Source organism: Calliopsis andreniformis, chromosome 12, assembly GCF_051401765.1.
Source record: "Calliopsis andreniformis isolate RMS-2024a chromosome 12, iyCalAndr_principal, whole genome shotgun sequence".
NCBI lineage: Eukaryota > Metazoa > Arthropoda > Insecta > Hymenoptera > Andrenidae > Calliopsis > Calliopsis andreniformis.
Genome location: NC_135073.1, coordinates 10,661,035 through 10,688,779, shown reverse-complemented (window position 1 = coordinate 10,688,779; position 27,745 = coordinate 10,661,035). Strand labels below are relative to the sequence as shown.

The window sequence follows — 27,745 nt, the reverse complement described above, 5'->3', positions numbered from 1 at the left end:
TTAAACGTCACCATATTAGTGATGGAATCTTAATTATTTGAACGATGGAGAACACGAAGATACCGGAAAGTCAAGGAACAGCCGAAGAAGAATACAAGATTTTAAGACTTCAAGCGATGAAGAGTAATTTCTCCGTTTCGTTGCGAATTAAATACATAGAATTTCGCTTTATATCATATTCACAGTCAATTTTTATAACAATGTTTACTCCAAAGTTACATTTACCGTATTCATCGACACCTGAATAGTTGAAGTGACGTTAAAGATGATAGAGTAAGAACGATTCGACGTTTTCCAAAGATCAATTCACAATACACTTCAAAGGCAGAGATATAGATTATCCATCACTATTCTCATCGAATCGAGAGAATGATCCATAAGAAAGAAGTTCCTTTCGTTGATTATTTTCTCGATCGAATTTCGTTTTAGCCCAGTCCTGTCCACAGGAGAAGCCTCGTATATTTGACCTCCTTTACACATTACAGCGTTTGTATTTCATACATACTGTAATCGTGGTAACAGAGTATAGAAAAAGCTATGTACCTCGCTTCCAAAGAGCAGTTCGCGGCAGGACTGGTAACGCACGATAAAGTATATAATGTACACATAAATAATTACATAGATACAATTAGGCATAGTTCGGTTTTATGTACAAGATACAAGTAATGCGGAGAAATGAAATTTGCCCCGCGACGGGTTACTATGTTGAGGGGGGAGGGTCTTTATCATCTCGTACTTTTTTTTTATAATACAGTCGACGAGTTTTTTTTCTTTCGGTGTTTACGAGTATTTCACTTCTGTACCGATCGTAGACACGCCTGCGTGACAAATGCCTGCGGTACTACTAAACATTCCTTTTTTTCTCACGACAATCGCAACACTTAATATTACTTACGTTTCGTTATCAATAATATTCGGTTCTGTTTTCGATCCATTCGTTAAATTAAGCTTTCTAAAGTTAAACAGAATCAGATCTGCGTAACATGCAAGATGTAACTAACAGTAGGATGCTACAATTAGAATGTTTTCTTTTGCATAGAGTGAATTTAAACTTTCGGAGAGCCTAAAAATAAATTAATGACATAATTGATTATTATAGAATAATGATAATTATATCATTAATTGATTATTATAGAATTTTAGACAAGGTGGGCAAACTGTAATATCATATTCTACTCTTTGTAAAGATGAAATAAGGTCATAGGAACATTCAAAATTGACAAAATGACCAATTTATCTATTAAGTATTATCTAGTCTTCCCTTATATCTTCCTCTTCAGTGATAAATTGTATCATCCTTACTTAAAGTAATCTTAAAAAGAGCTTAACTTTAGACTTTAATAGTTCTTAATAGAAAGAAAAGATAAGATTTTATCTGGAATAATAACATTAGCGAATGGATTCGATAAACATCACCAAGTATTGATGATAAATATTATTTTGGCATTCATGCTGGATTTGCTGGATTTGCTGGATTTTCCTCATCACGTCTGACGGAAGGACTGCGCAATATTCAAATATAAATTTGACTTGAATTTTCTTATAGACCCAAATTATAAGTCAATAAGTAACTTGAATATTGTACACCTCAATCGTAGTAAATTTCCTGTTCTTACATGACTTCTAATTGGATTTGAAGATACGGTATTCTCTTTTTTGGAAGATTCACTAGTAATTTTGTGCGATTCATGAGAGATTTAACAAAACTGCAACGTGGCGATGGCATACACACCACTGCATACCTCATTATGCTTGTCACAATGTCTATAAGAATGCGGACGATAAAGTCGTCATATTTCCTACTCCAAAACGTACACACAAAACTGCATACGCGTTTGTCGTGCTTACATATAGAACATTGCGGTAAACTCGTAAGAGGCGATAATGACAATAAATTACACTAAACGAACTTAATATCAACTATATTCTCCAGCGCGTTGTCCGCGTTCGTTTAGGATCGGAGAAGTACCTTAATTAGAGGGAGGGAACAAATTAATAGAGAAAATACACTTTCACGTTCGATCGGCTATACACAGATTACGATTCAATCCCTCGCACTTTTGATTCTAGAACAATGAAATAAATATTACTATATAATCGTTTTACGCATGGAATATTTTATAAAAATCGTAAGGTAACTCTACAGAGTGCCACTGCTTTTATCTTGGATGACCGTCCCACGAATTACACATTTCTTTGTCTATACCAAGAATTTATCATTGATCTTACCATTGATCTCGCTTCGTTTCCAGTTATAAGTACTAAAACATGCGAGTAGCCGTTCAGATCTTGATGTATACAGTTCTCTCTATAAGACCGCGACATTTAACTTCGCTAAATGATACAAATTACGCGACAAATAACGTGTATAAAGTTCGTAAAACAGGAATTCATTTGAACCGTTCAACTATACATAAACAGACAAAACGTAAAGACGATTCATACAAATTGTTACATTGACCTATGGGTTCGTCATTCGTATTATGTATGTACAAATTCTTGGACGACGATTCATTTTTGTCTATTTCTTTTTTCCCTTTTTGGTATGTATATTTACACATGTATGTACTTTCAACGCGAGGTTCCTTAATGGTAACCTTGTTAACTATTACATTGGGGTTTCAGGAATACGTAAACGTGTCCTAAATAGCACACGCGGTGGTATAACATTGCATAATATATAATACGGCACACAAATTCTTTTATGTAGAAATGTTCAACAAGTTTTATGGTATATAGGGTGTCTCTAAATAAATGTAAAACGAAATGATCGTTAAATTACTAGTAATATGAGGAAAACATACTTTCATGATTTTTTACGTCAATAGCATCAAAAGGAAGATTTATTTCAGTTGTCGCAAGACCTCATTGTACTTTAAGTGAAATGTTGCATCTTTGGTTCCGTAGCAGTATATAGCAATACTAATAGAAATATAAAAAAAATTTAACAGACTTTAAAAGTAACTTTTTTTGCAGTACTTTCATAACGTGTCGTCTTACCTTTGAAAACACAGAGTATTAATAAATTTAGATCTAACACTATTTTATATAATACAAATAACGAGAAGGAGTGTATTTCCTTGTACATCCCATCGTTTAGCGATCATTTCTTGAAACATTTATGTAGAAATACACTATACATGCAACGTCAGTACGAAAGCGTTTTGTATGTTTCTTTAATTCGACCTAGACTCTCGCGAGATCCTAATTAAAATAATATTTATCTTCGTGACTATATAACTAATAATCAAATGATTGTGCAATTAAATTACTAGATAAAAAGAATACTTTTCTTAAAGCGTGACGGCATTCGAACTATCTCTGGTGCTACAACAACAACGCAAATTATCAAGCGTATTCGTGCGCAACCAAGAAATGAAATTTAAATTACAGAAATGAAACAGAAGAAGATAGATTGAAAGAAGGAACAAATATTTCGTACCATACTCGATAACTACATCGTCATATCCTGCGTCGTGGAACGATGAAATTCCGTCACTCGGCCATACTCCGTACGATACGATATCCGATTAGTTAGCACTAGCACTATATTAGGTACCAATAAGCGCACCAAACATTCACGACAACACTTTCGGCTATTCCTTTTCGCTTACAATTTCAAAGTTCCTACTCGTAGATTGATCCCGCTTACTGTACTATCCGTTTTTTCATACTTCGTTCTATTCTTATTCAGCACTGAAATAAGGAGGGCGAGATCATTCACGATTTTATACGTTGAAACGTGTTTCAGATCCGTCGGCAAGCATTAACGTAACCGTTCGATTGTTTATCCATATCAGTCGAGCTAATCGCATAGGATTTAGCCGTGCTACATCGTTAATGGGCGCAGTGCTGTACGATTTAACGCATCGTGTCTGAGAGTTTCCTAGGCCGAACATACCGCTGCTTGTTTGCTGGAAATATTTGAGAAATATGATGCGTAATATTATATGAAATAAAGTGATGTATTTCTTACCTGCCAGAAACACAACTTGTTTTCCGTACAGGAGTAGCTAACCAGAAACTTGCCCTCAGGTGAAAATGCTAGAGCTGTTACAGAAGCTGCATGCGCAGGTACTGTCTGACATTTAACATTTGCACGCAATTCATACAAGGCTAATTGACCACTGCGACTGCCTACTGCTATCCTGCGCGTCGCTGGACAGTGGCTTACCTAAAACGAAATAGGTTACACATTTATGATATTAAATTCAACTATGGTAATAGCTTTCAGTTAACTCACTTGATTAAACCTAGTTGCTGCTGGGAACACATCGTTCAGTTGTTTAGTTTTGAGATGACCCGGGTCGAGACAATGTAAAATGATATCCATGACCTGTAAATAGTAAAAGTGGACGCAAACAATTGATATTGTTTCAATCTTCAATATACTATACTGCAGACTCTATACTATAGAGACTACTAATAGAGATGATATTTATACCTCAACTAAAAGGTCACTCATTTCGCTCTGCATTTTATCAATCAGCTGTTCAACAATTCTAAGTATCTCTGGTTTCGCCCTGGCCAGAACACTTGCACCCATATTTACATTTAATGTTTGCGCATTTTGTTGCAGCGTGTTGTATCGAGCCACTTCTCGAGCCATCGTGGTAATGAATGCCGCAGGTCTGGCAGTAGCTATTAAAGTTAAGGCATGACGGGCTGTGCGACACGTGTCAGCTTGGGGTGTAAGCGGAAGACCGTAAGTCATGCTTGGTACTAATTTATCAGCATCACAACACATTTCCAGTAATCCCAATAATACCTGATATTGTGGTAATGTAAGATTAATAATTGTCTATTTCATTAGCGATGTTTCTTTCTTCGTTCAATCTTAAATTTTGTTACTTACTTTTGAAACGTCTAGGTATGGTTCCCAAACAGTGAAACCTCTACCAATGAGATCGATTGCTGCTCTTCGTAGTGGAGTATGTAAGGGCAGTTTTGGAGAATGTGGCGCATGCAAGAGGTGCGTCAGCGCCATGCTAGTACGTCTAGCAAGATTGTTATTACCTATTCCGAAACCTTCCACGATCGAACTCTTTCGCCTTTGCTCGTTATCTCTCTTCTGATTCGTTGTAGCGACATCCTGTCCGAATTCAGCTCCTATCACGCCCAGTAATACAACTGCTGTTGTCTGCTTTCGCTTTAACTCCGCCACGCTCGATGGTTTCCTAGCTACATTCGTTTCTGCTGAGATGTGTATGGTTAACACATACATTTTATTTTCAATACTGAAATTATGAACGCAACTCTACGTATTAGTTACCTTCTGCCAATTCTTCTTCCTCGTCTTCTTCATCTTGATGCGATTCGGATGGAGGAACTGGACTGCCGGAAGCTGGAGGGCTTTGGTTCTGTACTTGCGGCGCAATAGGCTCCTGAGTACTATATGTTGGCAGATACTGCGACCAACTATCCACAAGTGCTTTCCTCCCCTTTGGACCCATTCTACCTAATTCAGCAAGGAGCAAAGCCTGAGCTGCTTCACGAATCTGCAATTTTGTAGTTTCGCATGGTATTATTATGTGTCTGTCGCATGCTGTTTTAAAATAATTTACCTCAAGACATTGATGCTGCCATCTTCGCGCCATCATTTCAACTTGAGGCCTTTTGAATGTCTTTGCACCGCCCTGCGTAACTACTTTGTCGGGGAGAAGTACACAATGTAGCGTCGCTAAAAGGGACCAACCCTGTTTAATCTGCGCCTGCTGTACCGTATAAATTTCTTCGTTTTCTTCCTCTGCTTTATTCCAATTAACTGCCGATCTATTACCAGGCCTATATAAAATGGATTAATGAAATCTATCCTATACTCGGGGTTGTTCTATACAACAAGTACTGACCTATGCAATTTACGATTTCGTTCTTGTTCAGGTACAAAAGTCGCATTGTTCATTGACATTAAAGTGTTCGCTAGAGCGACTACTGCCAATAAATGATTGCTGGTCAATGTGGTGGATAGTTCCCAATGTGCCCTTGCTGTGAACGCCCTGGTAAGCCTTTCCTGTCTAACTAATTCAACTGGTAAACGCTGTTCAAGTTGTGTCGTGGGTTCTCCAACTGGCTCTAATTGTGTCTGCCACGTTGGTAACAATAATGACATATAGCCTGTAATAAACAGCATTGATGTAATAACGAAAGGCATGAGTGTTCTGGGTTTCAATAGTTTCTGTTTTCACCTCCTTTAGACAGAACACCAAATGAAACTGGGACCATAGGTCTCAATAAACCTAGCTTCCCTTCGCAAACGCGGTCCAAATCAGGGTCCAATCCCCATGCATGCAGTAAGCTCAAAATAAGTTGAGCAACTTCCATAGTCGCATTCGGTTCATTAAACGCTCCGTTTCGTTTTAGATTATTCTTTGCTACTTCATTATTATTCCAATTATCACCTGTGAAAGATTAGAAAACTGTTAATAATTGTGAATTGGAAAACTTTAAATCTATAAAAATTGAGTCGGAAAAGTGAAGAATAACACAAATTTTAAAGTTTCAAACTTTTCATACGTTTTGATAGAAACTTTTTTCTTAAACTAAACACGTTAAAAATATTCAAATAATAGAATGTTTGTTTTAATATTATGACGACTGGTGATGATGAAATGTAGTTATGTAAGTATCAAAACTGGAAACAGCTGACCACTGGCGGAAATTACATACAGCCGGTTATCACAGCGTTAATACTGAAAATTTATTGCGTGGTATGAAAAGTTTTATAACAATATGCATTGATATGCTTATAAAGAGAATGACAAAAGTATAAAACAAAGTTTATACATAAATATAAGAGAAGTGTAATAAAATAAAGAAATAAAACAAAAAATCGGTATTGTCGAATGGCTTCTTACAAATTTTTCATGTTTAAGAATTTTTAACATTTTAATTTACTTATTTAATAATGCTAAGCAATATTTTATTCCTGAAATTAGTAATTCTGTGTCAAAATCAACAGATGTTTAAGCTGTAAACAACTGTGAAGGTGCATCAAAATGAAAGTTAGTGGAACCCTTAATGACTTACATTGTGATCATTGAAACAAGGAATAAATGCGTTTTGTATAAAAAAAAGTAAATTGAGAAGCAACATGTCAAATCTAAACTAACAAAAAAAAATCATGCGAAGTCATTTGAACAATAGAACTTTGCCATCTTTTTTAAATCATGGCTAACCTTTGCCGTCGAGAGTCGACGGCTTGAGGCCAACGCTTTCCACTTTGGCCTGAATCTTAGTGTGTACGTTCTCAGCACCCTCCTTCATTTTAGCCAATATACCTACAGAAAGAAATTGGCTTTAGACGATGTAATTAAACGAGCACATTCTTGACACGAATCTTCTACATAACAACTACAGCTGAAGTGTGGATTAAAGGCACTACGAAGTCTGCAATGGGTATTACGTGAGGTAAATATCCCCAAAAAGGAGACATACTTGCGTTATATGCGTGAACACATGTATTCCATATAAAAGAAACGCTACCAAGCATTAAATAAATGAAGAATGTAAAGCACCATTTTGCTATTCAAGGCTGCTTATTTAAATATATTTAATCAATGAACACAACCGCAATTTTTCATCGATCAAGAGTTTTAACACACGCGTTGAAGATTCGGATGAAACAAGTATATGAAAATACTATTCAAACTGAGCTGTTGTATGAAACAAAAGCGTTTCGATCATCAAAAGAGACTCAGAACAATATAGTGTTGTTCAAAAATATACGCAACTTTGCCTACATTTGTGTACATGCAATCATATAAGGAGAATGTTTATATATGGATTAATAGTATGTTCAGCAATTTGTGCACGAAACAACATGTAAAAGAACTAATAATCTTGGATGAGATCCTATCAAACCTCTACTCTAGAAACTATACAGAAACAAAACCAGCCACAAACTACAATTTGCTAATAACAATGAAACAATAACAAAACATGGTACCATGACGATCCTTTTCCTTTAAAATTCGTTCAACGTCGCCTGCCTTATCCTTGACACGACCGAAAAAGTCTATAAAGTGGCATTTTAGTGCAAAGTTTTTCATTAATATATGTATACAGTCTAGGTTTATAAGAACAATATTAAGGTTTGTAATTAAGACGGTACTAAAATGAATTTTCACCTGCAATTTTTTTATGAGCATCTGGACTAGCAGACTGTGTAAGTGCTGCAACCTTCTGATACTCAGAAGCTGAAATTAAACCTTGCGCCTCCAATGAACCTGGCGACATTGATCCGTATTCATCGCTAAGTAATTGTACTGTATAAAACAGAAAAGAAATGTGTTTACATTATCCATAATTAATATCTCTCAATAAAAAAAGTACCAAGAGTTGATACCTATTAATGCTTCTATGTCAAAAAATAAAATGTGACTTTCTGGATCTTTGGGATTACTCCTGAAGCCCTGAATCATTAAAGGTGTCCCTTTCGCTTTTATTTGACTTCCATGATCAGGTCCCTGTCCACCGTGAAGTTGTTGGAGCTGATGTAATCCTCTTTGTGTTGCGTGTCTTATAGCAGACAGATTCCTATGCCTTAAGCCTCTAAAGAAAGAAAAATGAAACATAAATGCTATAGGATAGTAAAAGAGCTCTTTTCCAGAAACTTCTCCTTAAAATTCACACAAGATTCTCACCATCTACGTTGCAAGATTTCATTTACCTAAAGAAATGCACAGCAGGGTTAGCTAAGCCTAGCTCGCCACCAGCGGCTGATCCACCAGCCATAGCCATAGTATTTTCATCACAAGCGTAGAGTACCTCCTCTGCAATAATGCCTGCGAAAATTTCAATTGGAATCTTAAAAGTTGAAAAACATATTAGATAATGGAACGACAAGATGAAATTTGAGGATGCCGCATTTAGTATACCGTGTAATACGCGATCTAAATGACCAGTTTCCATTTGCCATACATATACAGCTCCATCCGAACATCCAACTATCATAAAATCATCTAATGGCCTCCACTTTATTGTAACAACTGGAAACAGATGTCGAGAAGCAAGTACTACGCATTTTCTTTCTGCTAACGATAATAAAGTAACGCTATGATCTGATGCGACACTGCAAACGCACTTTTGTATTCTGGGCTGAAATTACAATTATATAAAAACGTAAAGCTACATGGTTAAGAATATTAGGTACTCATTAGAACTATTAACGAAACTAGTATACTATAATATGTAATATAATAACATACACTGCAGTTATCAGGTGGAACCATCAACTGTGTAATTTCACCCGCGTGGACACAAAACCTATGAATTAGTGTGCCAGCATAAAGGTCCCATAAACATACAGCGAAATCGACAGAACCAGAGACAAGATGTACTCGGTCATAACGAGGTGCCGCTCCATGGGGGTACAAAAGACAGTTCACTCGACCAGAGTGACCCAACAGTACTTGGTGTGGAGGCCAATCTATAAACCACATAGTGAAATAAAGAACAAGAAGTATGATTGTGTAAATTTGTTACTATAAGAATTTAATATCAATATATGTAAAGTACTAGAGAACACAAAGAATTATACTGATAGAACAAATATGAAAGAAAATTTGTTGTACCATCATACTGTTGATGATTGCCGTGAAGTAACTGAAGCATGACCGTTTGTGTTGCAGGAACAATGATAATACTGCCATCCTCACGACCAACAACTAGACGACTTTGTTGTGGCAGATATATACTTGCTGTCAATTTTATGCCGTGTCCGTCGCCACTGTCTAACTGATCTAATATTCCAACTGGCGGTGGTTTCATTTCTGCCCAAGCGGATGCAAGACTGGTTTTTACTGTTGGTGGTAATGAGAGAGGAACTGCACGATCGTTTTGACAGATTTGAGCTAATTGTTGAGTTGTTACTTCTGGCACTGTCCAGAGATGAACAACACCTTCGCTGTCGCCACGTAACAAATATTTCAACATTTTATTTTGTCGCTGAACTGTGACTAATCGCATTGCTGGTGGGCATGATAGAAGCTAAAGCAAAAATACAACTATGTAATATCTGGTCATTTGAATTTTTCTAATTTATTGCAAATAGTACTAGTAACGTACTTTGTCTCCAGGCTGTGTCAGAGTGCAGTACAAGTAAGGTTGATCATATTCGGCACTTGCAGTATGAAAATTTTTATTGTCTGCAACGCTACTACATAATCAAAACAAATAACGATACTTTGTTACTCAGATATTTAAAATTTTTTCACTGTGATGATATTATTTATGGACAGCAATTCATAATAAATTTATATGTTATAATATAATATAGTCCACAAATAATTTCTTTTTTATAAGCTATACACCTGAGACTTATTTTACACAGTAGATCTAAACTGTAAAGAGAGTTGTGTAAAAATTGATTTACAAGTTGCAACTTGCCACTTTATAACTTGTAAATCAATTTTTACATGACTTTATTTAGACAATTCTTTTTTTATATAGTTCAGATCCACTCTGTAAAATAAGTTCCAGGTGTATAAACATTCATAGCTTAATCTATTATTTTTGAAATGAGAAATATACAAGTAAGCAATGAAGCATTGCGCAAATCAATTTATACAATTATTCAACTTTATAATAATTTGTGTTAAATAAGGAAAAAAGAAATTACTTCATGAGGAAAATTTTCTTATAATTATAAGAACCCATTAGTACAGATAACTACACATAGCATAGGCTACTATAACTATATAAGCTGGCATAACACTATCATTTTCTATTCACAGGATTTGTATTGATCTGATGTATGACAGAATAATGTGTGAATTAGTGATACATGAAAGCACCATGAATTAAATGGAATATGGAGATATGAAACGTGAAATGCAGAAAGACTTAGTGTACCTGTTTATAACATCCTCAATTTATGGTGTTGTATATTATTGTATATTCTAATATTATAATTATTTCTGCAAATGTAAACGAAACATTTCTAAATAAACAAACAAACAAACAATGTGTAAATGAAAATTGAATAACCCATTATAGTTTTAAAATTACACTGTTATTACGTAAATCAAATTATTTAGAATATAACATACTTAAATATAAAACTTAACTTTGCATGCGTATAAAACGAAACATATTTATTGCTGAAAATTATACTCTTCAGCAACTATTAATGCTACATGTAACATTACAAAAATACTACAATTTTAACTCTGCTAAATTACCAACTACACACATATATTTTTGAGAAATTTTGTTCTCCAATAAATTAAATCAAATATACAGTTTAGTATTAGAATTCCTGTGAAGTTATAAGTTATGTTATTCATATTTGTTCGTAATAAACACTCAATAAACTGAAATTGAATTGCAATGTTGATTTTTGAAGCATAAATGTTTTTTAAGTTATTTGTACAGTATATAATCTAAAGCTTGGATAATAGATAGGTATAAACAAAAATATTTACTTCCCATTCCATAGTATTTACCCCTCATTTGTACACACACATGAATATATGTACCTGAAGTACCACATTCAATGAGAACAGAAGAAATTAATGATGTAAAACTAATTGAACAGAAGAATAATATATTTTTTATAAAACGAATACAACGAACACAGACAGAGAAATAGAGAAATTACTGTGAAGAACACAAGAAGAAAAGTGTGTAATAAAGATAATGCAGGGTTACCTGCTGAGAGCCTTGCCCTTCAGCTTGCTAGAAGAAGACCAGTTCCATCGTAGAATGCAGTAGATATGTATTATATGAAAAAGACACATCACCATAAAGACAAATCGTAGTGTTAAATGTGATGTTTGTAGCATGTGAATTCAAAAAGCTACTTCATTTTAATGCAATCGTATCTTCAATATACTTTTCCTATCTATTGAGGAACCTTACAGATTTCAATCGAGTTCATTCATCCATTACATAAAGGGTATTCTATTAGTATGTAATATTACAAGTGAAATACAAATGTTACAAATGAAGAAATGACTTCCTATAGAAACATTTTATATACTATCCATAATGTAGCATATTTCTGGAATATTCGAACTATGTTAGAATGTATCTAGTTTCTGTGTAAAGTGAACAGATCAGAATTTGTATTTTAAATTTAATAATTAAATGTGTATGTTTTATGGCAAATGAAGTAACGAAATATAATGACAAAGGATAACAAATGTGTGCATTGCCAGCAAGTGCCTCTACAAAATAGCATTCAATCTTAAAATGAAAGCTTTTGCTGAATTTCGAGGTTGATGCTTCTGACTGAAATGAATTGAACTATGTTTGAAAATGAAATATATTGAAAAAAATATTGTAAATTACAAAATTATTTCATTAACTGATATATTTTTGAAATGTTTTAATGCATTTAATTTTTGAAATGTTTTAATGCATCTAATATAAGAAAATGTATATACTTTTTATATACTTGTAAATTGTTTAGTATTAATTAAAGAATTCTCATATCCTTATTTTTAAATTTGTTAATTACAATACTTATTAGCATCAGTAATGGCATATTAGACTTTTTTGCCATGCTATAAAACTGCGTCATACTATTCTATTAAATAGTATCTTTTCTAAAAAAAAATGTTAAATGTTATGCCCAAAATTATTTACAATACTAAATTCTGAGAAGTCTACCTTTCAAGATGTACCAGAACCCTACAACCAACAAATAAATTATCTATTAAAGAAAGTTGTATTTTGATCAAGTTATTAAAACATACATATTGTGTAATATAATTGCAAATGTTTTGGTTTATAAATTTTTGATGGTATGAATTATTTATGAGCTTTTCTATTATGTAATGAAACAATGAAATTTAGCCATTTCATAAAAGTTCTATTATATAAAATACTCAAAATCCATAAATAAGGTAATAAGAAAAAGTTATAATTCCATATAAAAACGTACTTAGCTGGTAATTTATAGAGGTAACCATGACCTTCATCACTCCATAAAATGACTCTGTCTGCAGCTAAAAAATCTCCGGACATCCATCGTTCACCACGAGGGGCAGATATTGAACATAGTACTGAGAAGTCACCAGCATCGTATATCTAATGTAAACAATGTATCAGTAAAAGCTCATGTAATAAATATGCTTAGCACAAAAATATATAACTATACCTGCCAATCTTTCGAACAAACAATCAGTACAGTTCTCTGATTGTATGGACAGCAGGTCATTGCAAGTGCATTCAGGCACTTTATCTGTTTGCTTTCATGTTCGTAAAGAGGCTCGCTGTTACGATTTTCATGCCCCAGAAGAGTCCACACCTTGACTGTGCCAGTTGTTGTTAAGGCCAGCACAACGTCGTCTTTAAATGAATGGAAGCGCCTGTTGCGCGTTAACTACATCTAAGAAGGTGTCATAGCATTTTAAGCAAAAGAATTTTTAGTAAGGCTCAACAATGCCTTACAAATGTTATAACTTCTTTAAAAAATTATAAAATAGAATTTTAGCATAGTAAAATAAATATGCTGAGATAATAGAAGAAAAGAATATTTCCCAAATAAACCCACATAACAAAAGTATTGTAATTTCATGCATAATAAGATTTGAGATAGAAATTTGATTCAAGACTATTTAAGACATGCATAAGGTATCTTTAATATCTAGCATTCAACTTTTGATTTTTCAAATGTACAGTACATAAAGAAATTGTTAATATGATTCTAAACTCATACAATTTTATACTAAATTTTAAGGATACCCTGATTACAATATCAACATGCTTAAGATTTATATACATGTATATACTACAACTATACATCATATCTATTCTGAAAATACTGTGAAAACTCTTGATCAATTAAAATACATGCAATTACACATTTTATATTACCATTTACGTGATTTTTTGTTAAATAATAACATTGTATTTTGATTTATATTTTAAGCAAGAAACGAATTTCTCTAATAATCTCAAATATATAACGTAGTCAAATAATGAATAACAAACTTATGTCCCATGTTTGGTTTTATATTTAAGATGTAACAGACAGAATTACAAAAAAATTCATTTACATTTCTGTAAAAGTTACTGCATGAAACACACTATTATGACACGAAAAATTATTGAACTGATTATCAAATACTATTTTTAAAATCATAAAAATGATTAAAATTTGCATTCATTGCATTCAAATATTGATTACAGTTATGCATTACAGATATAAAATAATATATACTTACGATAGGTGTAGTTTATCATATAAAAATGTTGTGTATATGATCAATGAATGCAGGTAAATGCAATGTATGCTCTAATGATGAGGTCATGTGGAAAGGAAATTGAGAGAATAAGATTAGCATGAAAGGAAAGATTCTTGAAACGTTAACCGTGTCTGCTCATTTAACTATATTTTTTGAAACAGTGAAATTTAAAAGAGAAATAGAGGGAAAGAAGATATGAAAGAAATGATATCTTGATTATTAGTGCAACAGCACTGATGTGTATCCACATGTCATTCATAAACATGCTGCAACAATGTAATTTTTATTAAGATTTCAGTAATGTATAAATTATCATTAAAATACTAAAGTATAATATACATTGTTAGTACTACTGTTGGATAATTTACCAAATAATACCATCTATAAAAGAACATAGACAGGTGTTCTTTATATACCTGAAGCACAAAGCTTTTTACGTTAATTGCTTGAGTACAAGGTGATAGAAAATTCAAAACCTCACAAAATACGCAATATGTACATACATAGATTTCAATTCTTGTTAATTATTTTACCAAAAATCAATTTTGCAAAAAATTTCTAAATACTCTGAGTTTGCAATTAACAGTGCCCAAATTTTCACATTTTGCTAATTTTAATACTTGAGGAAAACCCCACTGAGCAGATAATACTTAAGAAAGGCTAGGAAATACCAAATATATTGTGCAAATAAGTGTCAATTAAATCTCATATAAATAGATTAACTATAGCAAAACTTTCTTATACATAGGAATATGTGTTTGCACAATATAAATTGGTAGAGATAAGACAAAGAGAGAGAGAGAGAGAGAGAGAGAGAGAGAGAGAGAGAGAGAGAGAGAGAGAGAGAGAGAGAGAGAGAGAGAGAAAAAGGTAGCAGTTTATGGTAAGAAGCGTAGATGTGATGGAGTGTAACTAACTTGTATGCACGTAGAACCGACCTTTCCGTTTGGCCGGCCGCAAAACGTGCAGAGCGCTAATCCAGTCAGGATTGACACGTGAACTTAAGGTGAACAAAACTTCCAGACTAAAGGGGTCCATTACTAAAACTTCAGGGTAGTACCTAAAATTGTAAAACAAAATATTCTTAATACTTAAAAGTATTCGTAGATTAACTTTAAAAATAAATACTATGTAATATTTATATACCCAGAACAGAAGAGTCTAACATCTTCTCCACCAGCAGAGACATAAGGCAACATTTGTGTGTGCACACTGCTAAGCTTTACAGCTTCTCTACATTTTCCATCAACCAGATCCCAAGTACACATTTCTCCACTTTCGCTGCTGCTAACAATATAATTCTGTTCCATAATAACGCTTGCTCGACTTAGGCACAATATTGGAGCAGTGTGGCCAACAAGTAAACATCTTGGGGTCATCTTGATATACAACAGTCGTTTTTATTTAAAATATATCAATACTGTACTTTTATACAACTACTACTTGAATCCACCAGAACAACCAAGATTTAAACTATTTTGAAGAAATACTCATTACTTCTCAAGAGACTACAGATATTTATACAGATACATATATTTTATATCGCATGTTTTACATACCTTACATAAATAAAAAATGAATAAACACATTACATATTTCAAAAGAAATTTTCAAGAAAGAAAATAAGATATACTGTCTGTACGAAAGAACAAAAACTTTGTTTTTGAAATTTCTATGTTTGGAAATTGTTTGTGCTGATTTCTTCATTGTTAATAATGGTAGTATATTATAGTTACCTTCAGCGTTTCAGGATCCACTTGCCATAAACATATCTGACCATCGTAACATCCTGTTACTAAAGTTTTTTGATCGCGAGATAAATAGATACAAGAAATGCAATGTGTTGGGGCTATACGACCCCATAGAACTATGGGTACTACCAGGCTGGTACCCGCTGTCATTTTTAAAATTTAACCTACAATTTATTTCAGAAGCCTTGTTAATTACACATTATACCTAAAACATTTACATTAGTTTATTTATCTTATAATACTAACGGATAAGCCTAACATAAAATTACATAAAATCCGTAATCACGTCAAAGTGGATAATCACTGTTAACACAGATGGTTGTCAAATGTATAATATTACGTATAAAAGTATTAACACTGACAGAAATATTTCAACACCATGAAATTTTAATAATTTATGAAACAAAAATGTTTCTATACCTAATCACTGTTCTCATTATATAATATTCATTTAGTCACGTTTTAGAACAAAAAGTAATTATTTACAATTCATACTGTGACCATAACATTGTTCTCACAAATTCACATAACACGATTAGTTTTAAAACTGTTTGTTTTGACGACACAAGGACACGATACATAGGCTAAGCACATGTCTCTATACAACGGTCGAAAGAAAAAACGTGCTCATGACTTTACTCATTTCTCGCGATACACAAGATAACGTTAATTTACAAGCGATAGAACACGAGGCAGACCGTTAAGTGACAATGCAACGAAAATAAACCCGTAATAAAGTGAATGACAAAACCTTGTTATGAGAGTAACCGAAGGATAATCGGCGTTACATCGATATTAACAGCAGGTATTTTCGTAGATAGCAAATTGATCCTTCGTCTGTAGCGAAAAGGGCTTGACAAGTGTCTATCACAAAGTCCATCGCAACAACGCGGGTTACATTAAGGGTCTCGAGGAAAACCTATTAAAAGCAATTAGAGGCGTCTGCTACATCACATTCACGAGATGTCACTGACAATCTGTGCGGGGTTTTGACTTTTATCGCGGCTTCCGTGCGACCTCCCTCGCGGTTCGACGCGTGTTCTACGTGAGAAAGATGCAGAAATATTTACCGAAAATACTGAATGTTGATGACAACGGCTCCAAACGTCGTAACTGGCGATATATGCCAAAAATCGTACAACCCTTACTGCACTCTCACGACCGCGGCCATCTTGATGTTGAGAATAGTCAGTCGAATAACGCGTACAATCAGCTGTTCCACGTCAAAAGGTCCCTAGTAAGAACCTAATTCTCGACGTTAAGTGACGTAGCAGCTGTAACGTGCGCTCAATTTCATTTGATTTCGTTCAAACGTACGGACCATGTAAACCGAATAATTTTGAATGAAAGCACTCAGCTAGATTATTAGGTTAACATTATTGCTGATAGGAGGATCACGTGCGTGGCGCGCTTGTCCCTTCGGATTGACATTTAACGAGAACTTCTAAAAAAAAGTATGCTAACTTTCAGATACAGTGAAGTTCTCTTTTCACAATGCAGTAATAAAACGATCTTTTTCATTACTTAAAGTGAATGTAAGATGAAATGACGTTGTCGAAATTAAATCAGAATTTTGCTTAAGAATATAAATATACAAACGTCATCTTTTTAATTTTGAAATGTAGGTCATAAGTCTCGAGGGAAATATGACAAGTGTAGTGAAGTAAAGCTAACTTCACTGATATTCTGTATTGGTGATTCTGTAAACCTAACCTGAAATTCGAAACTCAATTTTGTGAAGTTCTTACACTTGAATGATCTGGTAGAATTGTTATAATTGTAGTATCTTTAGCTTTAAGAATTGTTAACAATTGTGATTTCACTGAATAATCATATAATTATTATTAAACTATAGTTGGTAAGATATTTTTTGATTTATTGATATAAATAGACTATAAGTTATGCGCACTTTGAATTTATAAAATGTTTTTAATCCATTAAGACTGTATTTACGTTTCGAACATCGAGATCAGAGAATATCATTTGTTTCATTACCCTTATTACCTAATAATGTTGACAGTTAAATTTTTAAGTATTTACTGGACAACATAAGGTTACATTAAAAAATAATTTTCATTGATAATTCACAGAAATTTTAAATTAGCTTGATTCATTGTATAATCTTTGTAGATTAATAAATGAGCATTAATATATGTATATCAATGGTTTATGATATACATATTATATGTTTCAGAGATCCAATAATGTTTCATAATTAAATAAATATCTTTGTTCTATATTTATTATCTTATATATGTAATACAACTATAACATAAGGTATTTAGTTAATAATATAAGTTAGATGCCAGACATGCAATATCTGGTAAATTTCACAAAAGATGAACATACAATATGTGTGCTATAAACCATCAATATAATGTGAACTTTTCTATTTACTGAAAAATATATATTAATTTTTTTAGCATATGACTTATAGTAATTTCTGTTGTATGAGATTATACTTTGATTTTTAATATTGTGGATAAACAGTAATATTCCAATCTTTTCTAACGTGGATGAATAATGAAATGTTATTACGAAGTACTAGGAGTAGCAAGAAATGCTTCTGATGATGACTTAAAAAAAGCTTATAGAAAGTTGGCATTAAAATGGCATCCTGACAAAAATTTAGAGAATACAGAAGAAGCAAAGGAACAGTTTCAGCTTGTTCAACAAGCTTGGGAAGTATTAAGTGATCCTCATGAACGTGCTTGGTATGATGATCATCGTACAGCTATATTAAAAGGTGGCATTGGTGAAAACTACAAAGATGATTCTATTGATCTGTTTCGATATTTCTCAACTACTTGCTTCAAAGGATATGGTGATGATGAAAAAGGATTTTACACTGTTTATCGTAATGTTTTTGAAAAATTGGTAGCTGAGGATGCGGAGTATGCAAAGGAAGCAGATTCAGATGAAGAAGTTCCAGGATTTGGAGATTCCCAAAGTTCGTATGAAGATGTTGTTCATAATTTTTATGCCTATTGGCAAAGTTATAGCACAAAGAGATCATTTTCCTGGTTGGATCCTTATAGTGTAAAAGATGCTCCCAATAGACGAGTTGCACGGCTTATTGAGAAAGAAAATAAGAAGGTTAGAGATAAAGCTAAAAGAGAAAGAAACGATCAAGTAAGAAACTTGGTTGCTTTTGTGCGTAAGAGAGACAAGCGCGTACAAGCTCATGCAGAAAAACTTGCAGAACGTGCTAAAGAAAATCTGAAGAAAACACAAGAGCGAAAAAAACAGCAGCTATTAGAAAGACAGAGAGAATTGAAGGAACATAAAGTATCAGAATGGTCCAAATTTTCAAATATAGAAGCTGAACTAAAAAACATTGAAGCCAATCTTGCTCAGGAATTTGGTGAAAATTTGTCTTCCACTGGAGATTCGGAAAATGAGAATACAGTGGATGATAATCCTCTTTATTGCATAGCTTGTAATAAAATATTTAAAACGCATAAAGCATTTTCTAATCATGAGAACTCCAAAAAACATAAAGATAATGTTGCCACAATAAAAGCATCCATGATGAAGAATGATATCAGTTCACAATCAACTTCAGAAAGCTGCAAAAAATTGGCAACAGATTCACAAATGCCAGATTTTTTGTTAAATCCTGTACAAAATAATTCAGAGAGTAAAACGAATACTAAAGAAGAAGTATCAGAAGATGAATTAATATCAGATAATGAGGATTCTGATGTTCCAGAAAAAGTAAAAAATAAAAAATGTTATCCAGAAGGAACTACGCTTGCTGTAGGACCCCAGATGGATGATGCTCTTTATGTTCCACCTAAAGAAACTGAAAATGTTGATTATTCAACATCTGAAGATGAACTTATTTCTGATCAAGAAGATGAAATAGTTTCAGAAACTAAAAAACAAAAGAAAAAGAAAAAACGAAAGAAGAATGTTCAAGATCCATTAGTAGAGCAGACTAGTGATGAAGATAATAAAAGTATTGTTAAAGAAACCTTTTTAGCAAGAAAACAACGAATAAAAGAGAAGCAAAACAAATTACTTCATTGTTACGCCTGTAATGCTGTATTTCCTAGATATAAATTAAATGAACATTCAAATCATTATACGTACTAATGATATAATAATAATAATAATTATATATATAATACTAATCATTATATATATATTCCAGGCGCAACGAAAAATAAGAAAAATTAAGAGAAAAGTAAAGGCAAAGGAAACAGTGAAAAAAATCATTAGACTTATTAAGGATCATACAAAGTATAACTTAATACATTGTATTTAATTAAAAAATGTGAACCATGTTTGGTTAATAAATATAGCTTGGAAATCATTGTGTATCATTGTGTTTTTCTCATTTACTTTACATCTCCATTCCTTATTTAAAATATTCAAGAAAAGAAATGAATAAGTAGTTGTTACTGAATAGATACTACAGTTATAGTTATATTACTTACTTGATAAGTAAAGTAGCATTAAAAAATTTTATAAGAATCATTTCAATAAATTTAAATGATTTTATGTTTTATAATAGAATTTTCTACTGTAATAAAATTTGAATAATATGAAAATTTAGTCTGTATAGAATCAATGTTTTCTTATAACATATACATATCATAATAGCAAAGTTCATATTTAAATTTTTCAGGTAGAAATCAATATCCATGTGACCATTAAAAATGAATACAATTATCCATTGTGCTGCTAGTCATCGGTAAGCTTCATACATATTTTATTTTTTCTTGTCCTCTTAAAATGTTTCTTTTAATAAGTATGCAAAAAATAAAATAATTTTAAGTAAACAGATCAGATTTCAACATAAAATACTATCAATAATATGTTGAACTCTAATTTAAGGTCCAGTATTATGGCTGCTAAAAAGCTTATTTATCCTGCAGCTGATCGCAACAAGGATCCAATACTTTCAGTTCTGCGAAAATATATTCAACGTGGACCAGGTCAAACGTTTCTGGAGATTTCATCTGGTTCTGGACAACATATAGCTCATTTTGCTCCTCATTTTCCACATATTGATTTTTATCCTTCTGAATATGAGCTAAGACTGTTAGAAAGTATTGAAGCACATGCAAATGGATTTACAAATATAAAACATCCTTCAAGAATAGATATTACTACAGATTTTCATACTTGGAATGATGGCATGTTTAAAGAAAACAGTATTGATTATATATATAATGCAAATATGATGCATATTTCTCCATATGAATGTTCTATTGGGTTATTCAAAAATGCAGGAAAACTATTGAAAAATGATGGTTTCTTATTTACGTATGGACCATATGCAATAGATGGAAAAATAACACCAGAAAGTAATATTAATTTTAACAAATCTCTGAAACTACAGGATCCAAGTTGGGGTCTCAGAGACATTAAAGATTTGAAAAAATTGGCAGAGGAAAACGGTATTGAGTTAATAGAAATTATCGACATGCCTGCTAATAATAAAACCATCATATGGAAAAAAATTGTAAAAGAATATTAAAACTGTCTTGAGACGAACTAATTGACATGTAACTGCAAAATATTAATGAAATTTTAGACTATCCAACTTTGCTGAATTCGTAAAAATATGTAGTATTGTTAAGATATTTTAATTTTATAATAAAATATTTTATTCTGCATACAGTACAAAAATGATACATACATACATTTATAGATTTGTGCTATTTATCACTGAATACATATTATACATACATGGTAATAAACATTTGTATACTTTTATCCAAATTTAAATATCTATGTCATGTCATTTTCATAGCCAAAAAAGTTTACATTTTCTAATCCTTCTGGTAAATAATTTAATCCAGATTCATCTCTGTGTTTCATATTGTAGCCTTTAGCATATCCTAAAGTAAAATGTAAAATTTATATAAAGCATTGTATGGTATTAAACTTATGTTTTAAGTATGTATTAACAGACAATATAAAATGATTACCAAGATTTTTCATAAGTTTTGTTGGAGCATTTCTTAAGTGTAAGGGTACTCCTGGCTGAGGACCTTTATGTTCAGCTACTATTCTTTGAGCAGATCTAAGTGCATCTTCCATTAGTCTCGACTTTGGTGCTCTAGCCAAATATGTTGTACACTGAGCCAGAAGAACATCACATTCAGGCATTCCTATCATTTTACACCCATGCATTGTATGTACAGCAATTCCTATAAACGATTTTTATTTAATAATTTAAATTAATGTAAATACTACACGAAATCAATATTATATGAAAGTATGATAACTACCAAGAGCTTTTGGATCTGCTAATCCAATATCTTCACATGCCATTCTTACTAATCTTCGTGCAATATAAACTGGATCTTCGCCGCCTAAGATCATTCTTGTCAGCCAGTAAAGAGAAGCATTTTCATCACTTGCTCTGACAGATTTATGTAAAGCAGAAATCATATCATAGTGTTGTTCCCCTTTCTTGTCGTATAACATATGAGTTTTTTTAAGGCTCTCTTTAATATCATCTAATGTTATTGTCACTGGGCCAGTTTGTAAAAATTCTTCATGTTTTGGTACTTTACATTGAACTGCCATTTCAAGACCACCTAATGCAATTCGAGCATCACCATCACTTGTTCCTGCTAACCATTCTATTGTTGCTTCATCTATAATGAACTTTGGTATTGGATCAATGTCTTTTAAATTTATAGTTGACTTATGTACTATTCCTTCTAATGAAAGTACAGCTTTATTTAATATAGATTGTAGATTGGATATAGATAATTTCTCTAAAACAATTACTCGACAACGACTTAAAAGTGCAGAATTCAAACTGAAAGAGGGATTCTCTGTTGTAGCACCAATTAATGTAATAGTTCCAGACTCAACATGAGGTAAAAATACATCTTGTTGAGCTTTATTGAAACGATGTATTTCATCCATAAATACTACTGTGCGTCTATTAAATTTTAATTCATTAGAAGCTATGTTGACCACTTCTTTTACTTCATTAACGCCAGCCATTGCTGCAGACAACTTAACATATCTCATTCTACCATTTGATTTATTTTTGCATATGTGAGCTATAACATTTGCCAATGATGTCTAAAATTGAAGAAATTTATATTTATAAATAATATAAACCATGACATAAATTGCTGTATTTGGTAAATACCTTTCCACAGCCAGGTGGACCCCATAAAATTATATTTGGTATTTCAGACTTATGCAGTAGTTTAAAGAGAACTGTAGATGGTCCAAGAATATGTGTTTGCCCAACATATCCTGTAAGTGTTGTAGGTCTCATCCGTTCGGCAAGAGGTACATGGTCATTTCCAAATGACTTTTTAACTTCTTTATCTGTCTAAAAATTATTGACATTAAAAATTAACATTCATCCTAACAATATCATCTTTTACTTAATAAAATGAGGAAACATAATTACATTGCCATTAGATGAATTTTGTGGATTTTGAAAATCTGTGTCTGTTGAAGCTGATTCAGTTACATTACTTTTTTTCTTAACCGTTCCTAAATTACTTTTCTTTGCTCTTGAATCATTCAATTTCATCAACTTTCTAACAGGACTTCCATCCTTGAAAGAGGTTGAACATTCACTACTCTCTGATTCATTTAAGAATAAACATTTACTAACATGACCTTCTATAACTGAGGACGAAAATTCTTTGGAGCAAATAGGACAGGAAATTTGATCATTATTCATTTTAAGTCTACAACAAACGCTCATGTGTAGATAATCATGCTAAACAATAAATTCACATTAAAAAGTGAAGAAAAATGAATACCCCAAATTAGCAATTACTGTAAATTATAGAATTCTGAATGCATATAAGTTTTTAAAGTTGCGTAATTTCCAAATAGTTTAACAGCGATCTCTTTATTAAACAACGTGATCGCATAAGATTACTGCGTGATGCGCAGACTGTATTGTCGAGAGAGATTTTTGGCGGCGGTACCGTTATATTATACTGTTGTACGTATGTATGTACCGTATTAACCTCAGCTCGATGTTAACTCATCAATTCTATATATCGAATGACCTCGACATTCTACTGTGGTATTTAGCACCTTTGATTTTTCGCACAGTTTCGATGAAATTGAACTGTCATTTTCTCACTAAAGCCTGAAATTTTTCAAAAATCATAGCATCAGTTCGAACGATTGCTGACTTGATGACGTGGGTTAATGCTAGACGCCAAGTAGTGGCTAGACAACGTTTCTCCTGCTTTTTTCGGTCAAGAAATTGGGAATAATTGAGTATCACGTACGTATTTACGACATTCGACCCGGTAACAGCAAATTCGTGCGATGGAAGTTCGTCGCAGGCGAATAAAGACGCAAGATAATAAGCAATCGCAAGTGCAAAGCGCCAAGTTTGATTACGAGCATATTCCTGATAATTGTGTCAAAAGTGTTGAACAGAACCAGGTGAGAAATTAGTATAGATTCGATATTAAGATACATTATATATATCTATAACTTTTATTTAAACCTTTTTCTGGTTACATTGTTTTATATTTACTTCTCTTTCTCGTTATAATTCATTCGAGTATTATTCCCTCAATTTCATTTGGCTTTGGTGTAACAAAAGTGAGTTAGCATCCCATAGTAAATTGATGCCAGGAAGATACTATTTATTCTATATAAACTTGGTACTTATACCGAATTGCAAGATTATAGCGAGTAAATATCGCAGTTCGATATTTTGAAGCATAAATTTGAAGAAGTAGTCGACATATAGTAATTTATCATTTAGTATTCATTTTTTTTATTTTTCAGTTTCACTGTATTTTTTATATCGATGTTTCTTTTATAGGAGGATGAAAAAATTATTTCGAATTCGATTGAAACATCGAAAACGACAGAACGAACGACGAATACCACGCCACGAACTCGAATTAAAATAAGTTTAGAAATTGATTTAGTTTCCGTGATCCTGTTAGTAACTGGAATCGTTACGCGTTTGTATCGCTTAGAAGAACCGCGAAGTATAGTGTAAGTTGTTCTTTAAATCAATGAAACTTATAAAAAATGGTTAAATTGATTGAAGACTTTCAAAATGTTTTTTTATATATACTTAAGATTAAATATTGTTTCAGATTCGACGAATTGCATTATGGAAAATACGTGGGTCATTATATGAAAAGAACATTCTTTTTTGATTCACATCCTCCTTTAGGAAAACAACTTATTTCCGCGGTAGCATATTTAGCAGGCTTCGATGGGCAATTCAAGTTTGATAGAATAGGAAGCCCATACACAGATGCTGTCCCTTTATTCGCATTAAGATTAGTGCCCGCGTTTTGCGGCAGTCTTTTAATTCCAACAGCTTATCACTTAATCTTAGAATTAGGTCTAAAACAATGGACTGCTACACTAGCAGGAGTTTTATTCTTACTTGGTAATTTATATTAAATTGAGTACTGGGTGGAATTTATTTGAAGTACATGATTATGATAAGAAAAGATAAAGCTCGAACTGCCCAGGTTTTGATTATACTTCTATTGCAGTGCAGTTTTATCAATACTTATTATTTACTAATATTTCAGATAATGCTCTCTTAACACAATCAAGATTTATTTTGATGGAAAGTATTTTAATGCAGTTTTCATTATTTGGATTGATATGTATCATGAAATTTAGAAAAGTTATGGATCAACCAACAACTTTATCTTGGTGGATATGGCTATCTTTGGGCATTGCAAATTTAACATGTGCATTATGGTATAGTTTAAAGGATATTGTACAATTTTAATAACCTTTATTGTGCTAAAGTTAACAGAACTTTTTTTTTTCAGTGTAAAATATGTTGGACTATATTCACTGATCCTTGCACTATCATTAATAATTTATGATTATTGGAATCTGATACCAAGAAAAACTTTATCTAGCATAAAATTGTGTATTCATTTTGCATTAAGAATTTTTGTAATATTAAGTGTTATTTGTACTATTTATTTGACTGTGTTTTATGCACATCTATCAATACTGTCTAAAGCTGGACCACATGATTCAGTTATGACAAGTGCTTTTCAAGCCAGCTTGGATGGTGGTCTTGCTAGTATTACAAAAGGTCAACCTTTAGAAGTTACTCATGGATCACAGATTACTTTAAGACATACATATGGAAGAGCTTGCTGGCTTCATAGTCATAATCATGTGTACCCATTAAGATATCCGGATGGTAGAGGCAGTTCGCATCAACAACAAGTTACATGCTACTCATTTAAAGATGTCAACAACTGGTGGATCGTAAAAAGGCCAGACAGAAATGATTTGGTTGTATCAAAACCTAGCGAACCAATAAGACATGGAGATATAATACAACTGGTACACGGAATTACGAGTAGAGCACTCAATTCACACGACGTTGCAGCTCCAATGACACCCCAGAGTCAAGAAGTCTCATGTTATATTGATTATAACATACCAATGCCTACACAAAATCTTTGGAGAGTTGAAATTACTAACAGAGATAGTACTGGAGACGTTTGGCATGCGATTCAAAGTCAAGTGCGTTTGATACATGCAAGCTCAAATTATGCATTAAAATTTAGTGGAAGGCAATTACCAGATTGGGGTTTTAATCAACATGAAGTTGTGGCAGACAAATTTGTTGATCAAACAGATTCTATATGGAATGTTGAAGAACATAGGTACACCAAAAGTAAAGATCAAAAGCAAAGGGAAAGGGAATTGATTAATGCTGAAATGATTCCATTGCAAGCTACCACTTTAAGTTTTTGGGAGAAATTTGTAGAGTTACAATTAAAAATGTTCTTTAGTGGTCAAGAGGGACAGAATAGTCATATGTATTCTAGTGATCCTTTAGATTGGCCATTAATGTCTAGGGGAATTGCATATTGGGTTTCAAATGATAGCAATGTAAGTAAAAGCTCAATGACATTCATGCGTGATATGATTTTATTTTTTGCATAAGCTTCTTTTTTTTTCATCACAGGCTCAAGTGCATCTTCTAGGCAATATAGTAATTTGGTATACTGGAACAGTTTGTGTAATAATATATTCGTCTTTACTAATATTTTATATGTTAAGACGAAGACGAATGTGTTTCGATATTGCACATGAAGAATGGAGTAAATTTTCTAACATTGGAAGCATCTTACTAGCTGGATATTTTTTACACTTTTTGCCTTTTACATTTGTGGAAAGAACTCTTTTCCTTCATCATTATTTACCAGCGTTCATTTTTAAATTATTGCTTACAGCAGCGACATTAGAACACCTATATTATTTAATTCGGTATGTAAAAGAATTGCTGCATATAATTTATCTGAACAATTCGGCTCATTCAAATTAATTTCTTATTTTTAACTTTCAGAATTCGATACCAGAGTAATTTTTTGTTACACATATTAAGATGTAGTATTGTCATTTGGTTAATTTTTGTTATTTATACGTTTAAGAAATTTACTGTGCTCAGTTATGGAACGACACACTTAAGTGCCAAGGATATTTTAAAATTGAGATGGAAAGACACATGGGACTTCATTGTTCATAAAACATAAGAGATAAATTAGAAATATTTCTTTTAAGCAAAATACTCATGAAATTATTACTTGTGCTGAAAAGTATATCAAACATGTTGAGTTTGTAAAATATATGTACTTTTCATGTTATAATGCACAAATTTTAAAAACTAATAATATAACTCACAAGTAAAAATACAAGTACAACTGATACAGTTTTATTACTTTTTATACTGTAAAAAGTATGTACTTAATCGCATAGACTGATTTACATTTTATAAAATCTTTATTGACTATTATATTCGTTTATATATGTATATTATAGGCAAAGTTAGAACAA

The 27,745-nt window shown here is 32.5% G+C and overlaps 5 protein-coding genes across 14 annotated transcripts; 3 read left to right on the top strand and 2 right to left on the bottom strand.

The window, feature by feature from the left end:
- Positions 1 to 623: 623 nt before the first annotated feature.
- On the bottom strand, positions 624 to 17,105 carry Rbcn-3b (WD repeat-containing protein Rbcn-3B). Of its 8 annotated transcripts, XM_076389540.1 has the most exons (26): positions 17,014 to 17,105; positions 16,695 to 16,862; positions 15,929 to 16,107; positions 15,339 to 15,571; positions 15,131 to 15,252; positions 13,103 to 13,293; positions 12,887 to 13,032; positions 12,613 to 12,633; positions 10,066 to 10,156; positions 9,573 to 9,987; positions 9,207 to 9,427; positions 8,877 to 9,096; positions 8,669 to 8,783; positions 8,345 to 8,550; positions 8,127 to 8,264; positions 7,946 to 8,014; positions 7,176 to 7,277; positions 6,186 to 6,398; positions 5,850 to 6,114; positions 5,565 to 5,784; positions 5,273 to 5,498; positions 4,856 to 5,196; positions 4,445 to 4,768; positions 4,244 to 4,336; positions 3,977 to 4,174; positions 624 to 3,914 (listed from the first exon to the last, which is right to left on the bottom strand). In XM_076389540.1, exons 3-26 carry the CDS (start codon positions 16,091 to 16,093, stop codon positions 3,729 to 3,731), a joined length of 4,521 nt encoding a protein of 1,506 aa, XP_076245655.1. In that variant the 5' UTR covers positions 16,094 to 16,107; positions 16,695 to 16,862; positions 17,014 to 17,105; the 3' UTR covers positions 624 to 3,728. The 8 variants fall into 8 exon arrangements, with proteins under 8 accessions (XP_076245655.1, XP_076245654.1, XP_076245656.1 ...); XM_076389539.1 differs by lacking the exon at positions 16,695 to 16,862 and having other exon boundaries at positions 17,014 to 17,102; XM_076389541.1 differs by lacking the exon at positions 16,695 to 16,862 and having other exon boundaries at positions 4,856 to 5,193; positions 17,014 to 17,102.
- LOC143186113 (methyltransferase-like 26) lies at positions 16,570 to 21,574 on the top strand. 2 transcript variants are annotated; one of them, XM_076389553.1, is made up of 3 exons: positions 16,570 to 16,748; positions 20,577 to 20,642; positions 20,786 to 21,574. In XM_076389553.1, exons 2-3 carry the CDS (start codon positions 20,608 to 20,610, stop codon positions 21,429 to 21,431), a joined length of 681 nt encoding a protein of 226 aa, XP_076245668.1. In that variant the 5' UTR covers positions 16,570 to 16,748; positions 20,577 to 20,607; the 3' UTR covers positions 21,432 to 21,574. The 2 variants fall into 2 exon arrangements, with proteins under 2 accessions (XP_076245668.1, XP_076245667.1); XM_076389552.1 differs by lacking the exon at positions 16,570 to 16,748 and adding an exon at positions 17,656 to 17,801.
- On the top strand, positions 17,663 to 20,268 carry LOC143186112 (dnaJ homolog subfamily C member 21). The gene is made up of 2 exons (XM_076389551.1): positions 17,663 to 17,801; positions 18,367 to 20,268. The coding sequence occupies exon 2, from the start codon at positions 18,467 to 18,469 to the stop codon at positions 20,039 to 20,041; it is 1,575 nt and encodes a 524-aa protein (XP_076245666.1). The 5' UTR covers positions 17,663 to 17,801; positions 18,367 to 18,466; the 3' UTR covers positions 20,042 to 20,268.
- Positions 21,569 to 23,971, bottom strand: LOC143186111 (ATPase WRNIP1). Of its 2 annotated transcripts, XM_076389550.1 has the most exons (6): positions 23,914 to 23,930; positions 23,340 to 23,518; positions 23,070 to 23,258; positions 22,189 to 22,999; positions 21,886 to 22,107; positions 21,569 to 21,795 (listed from the first exon to the last, which is right to left on the bottom strand). In XM_076389550.1, exons 2-6 carry the CDS (start codon positions 23,463 to 23,465, stop codon positions 21,686 to 21,688), a joined length of 1,458 nt encoding a protein of 485 aa, XP_076245665.1. In that variant the 5' UTR covers positions 23,466 to 23,518; positions 23,914 to 23,930; the 3' UTR covers positions 21,569 to 21,685. The 2 variants fall into 2 exon arrangements, with proteins under 2 accessions (XP_076245665.1, XP_076245664.1); XM_076389549.1 differs by having other exon boundaries at positions 23,340 to 23,971.
- Positions 23,821 to 27,745, top strand: Rt (Protein O-mannosyltransferase rt). Its single transcript, XM_076389548.1, has 8 exons — positions 23,821 to 23,972; positions 24,062 to 24,343; positions 24,732 to 24,910; positions 25,015 to 25,316; positions 25,465 to 25,639; positions 25,714 to 26,800; positions 26,877 to 27,178; positions 27,258 to 27,745. The coding sequence occupies exons 2-8, from the start codon at positions 24,224 to 24,226 to the stop codon at positions 27,442 to 27,444; spliced, it is 2,352 nt and encodes a 783-aa protein (XP_076245663.1). The 5' UTR covers positions 23,821 to 23,972; positions 24,062 to 24,223; the 3' UTR covers positions 27,445 to 27,745.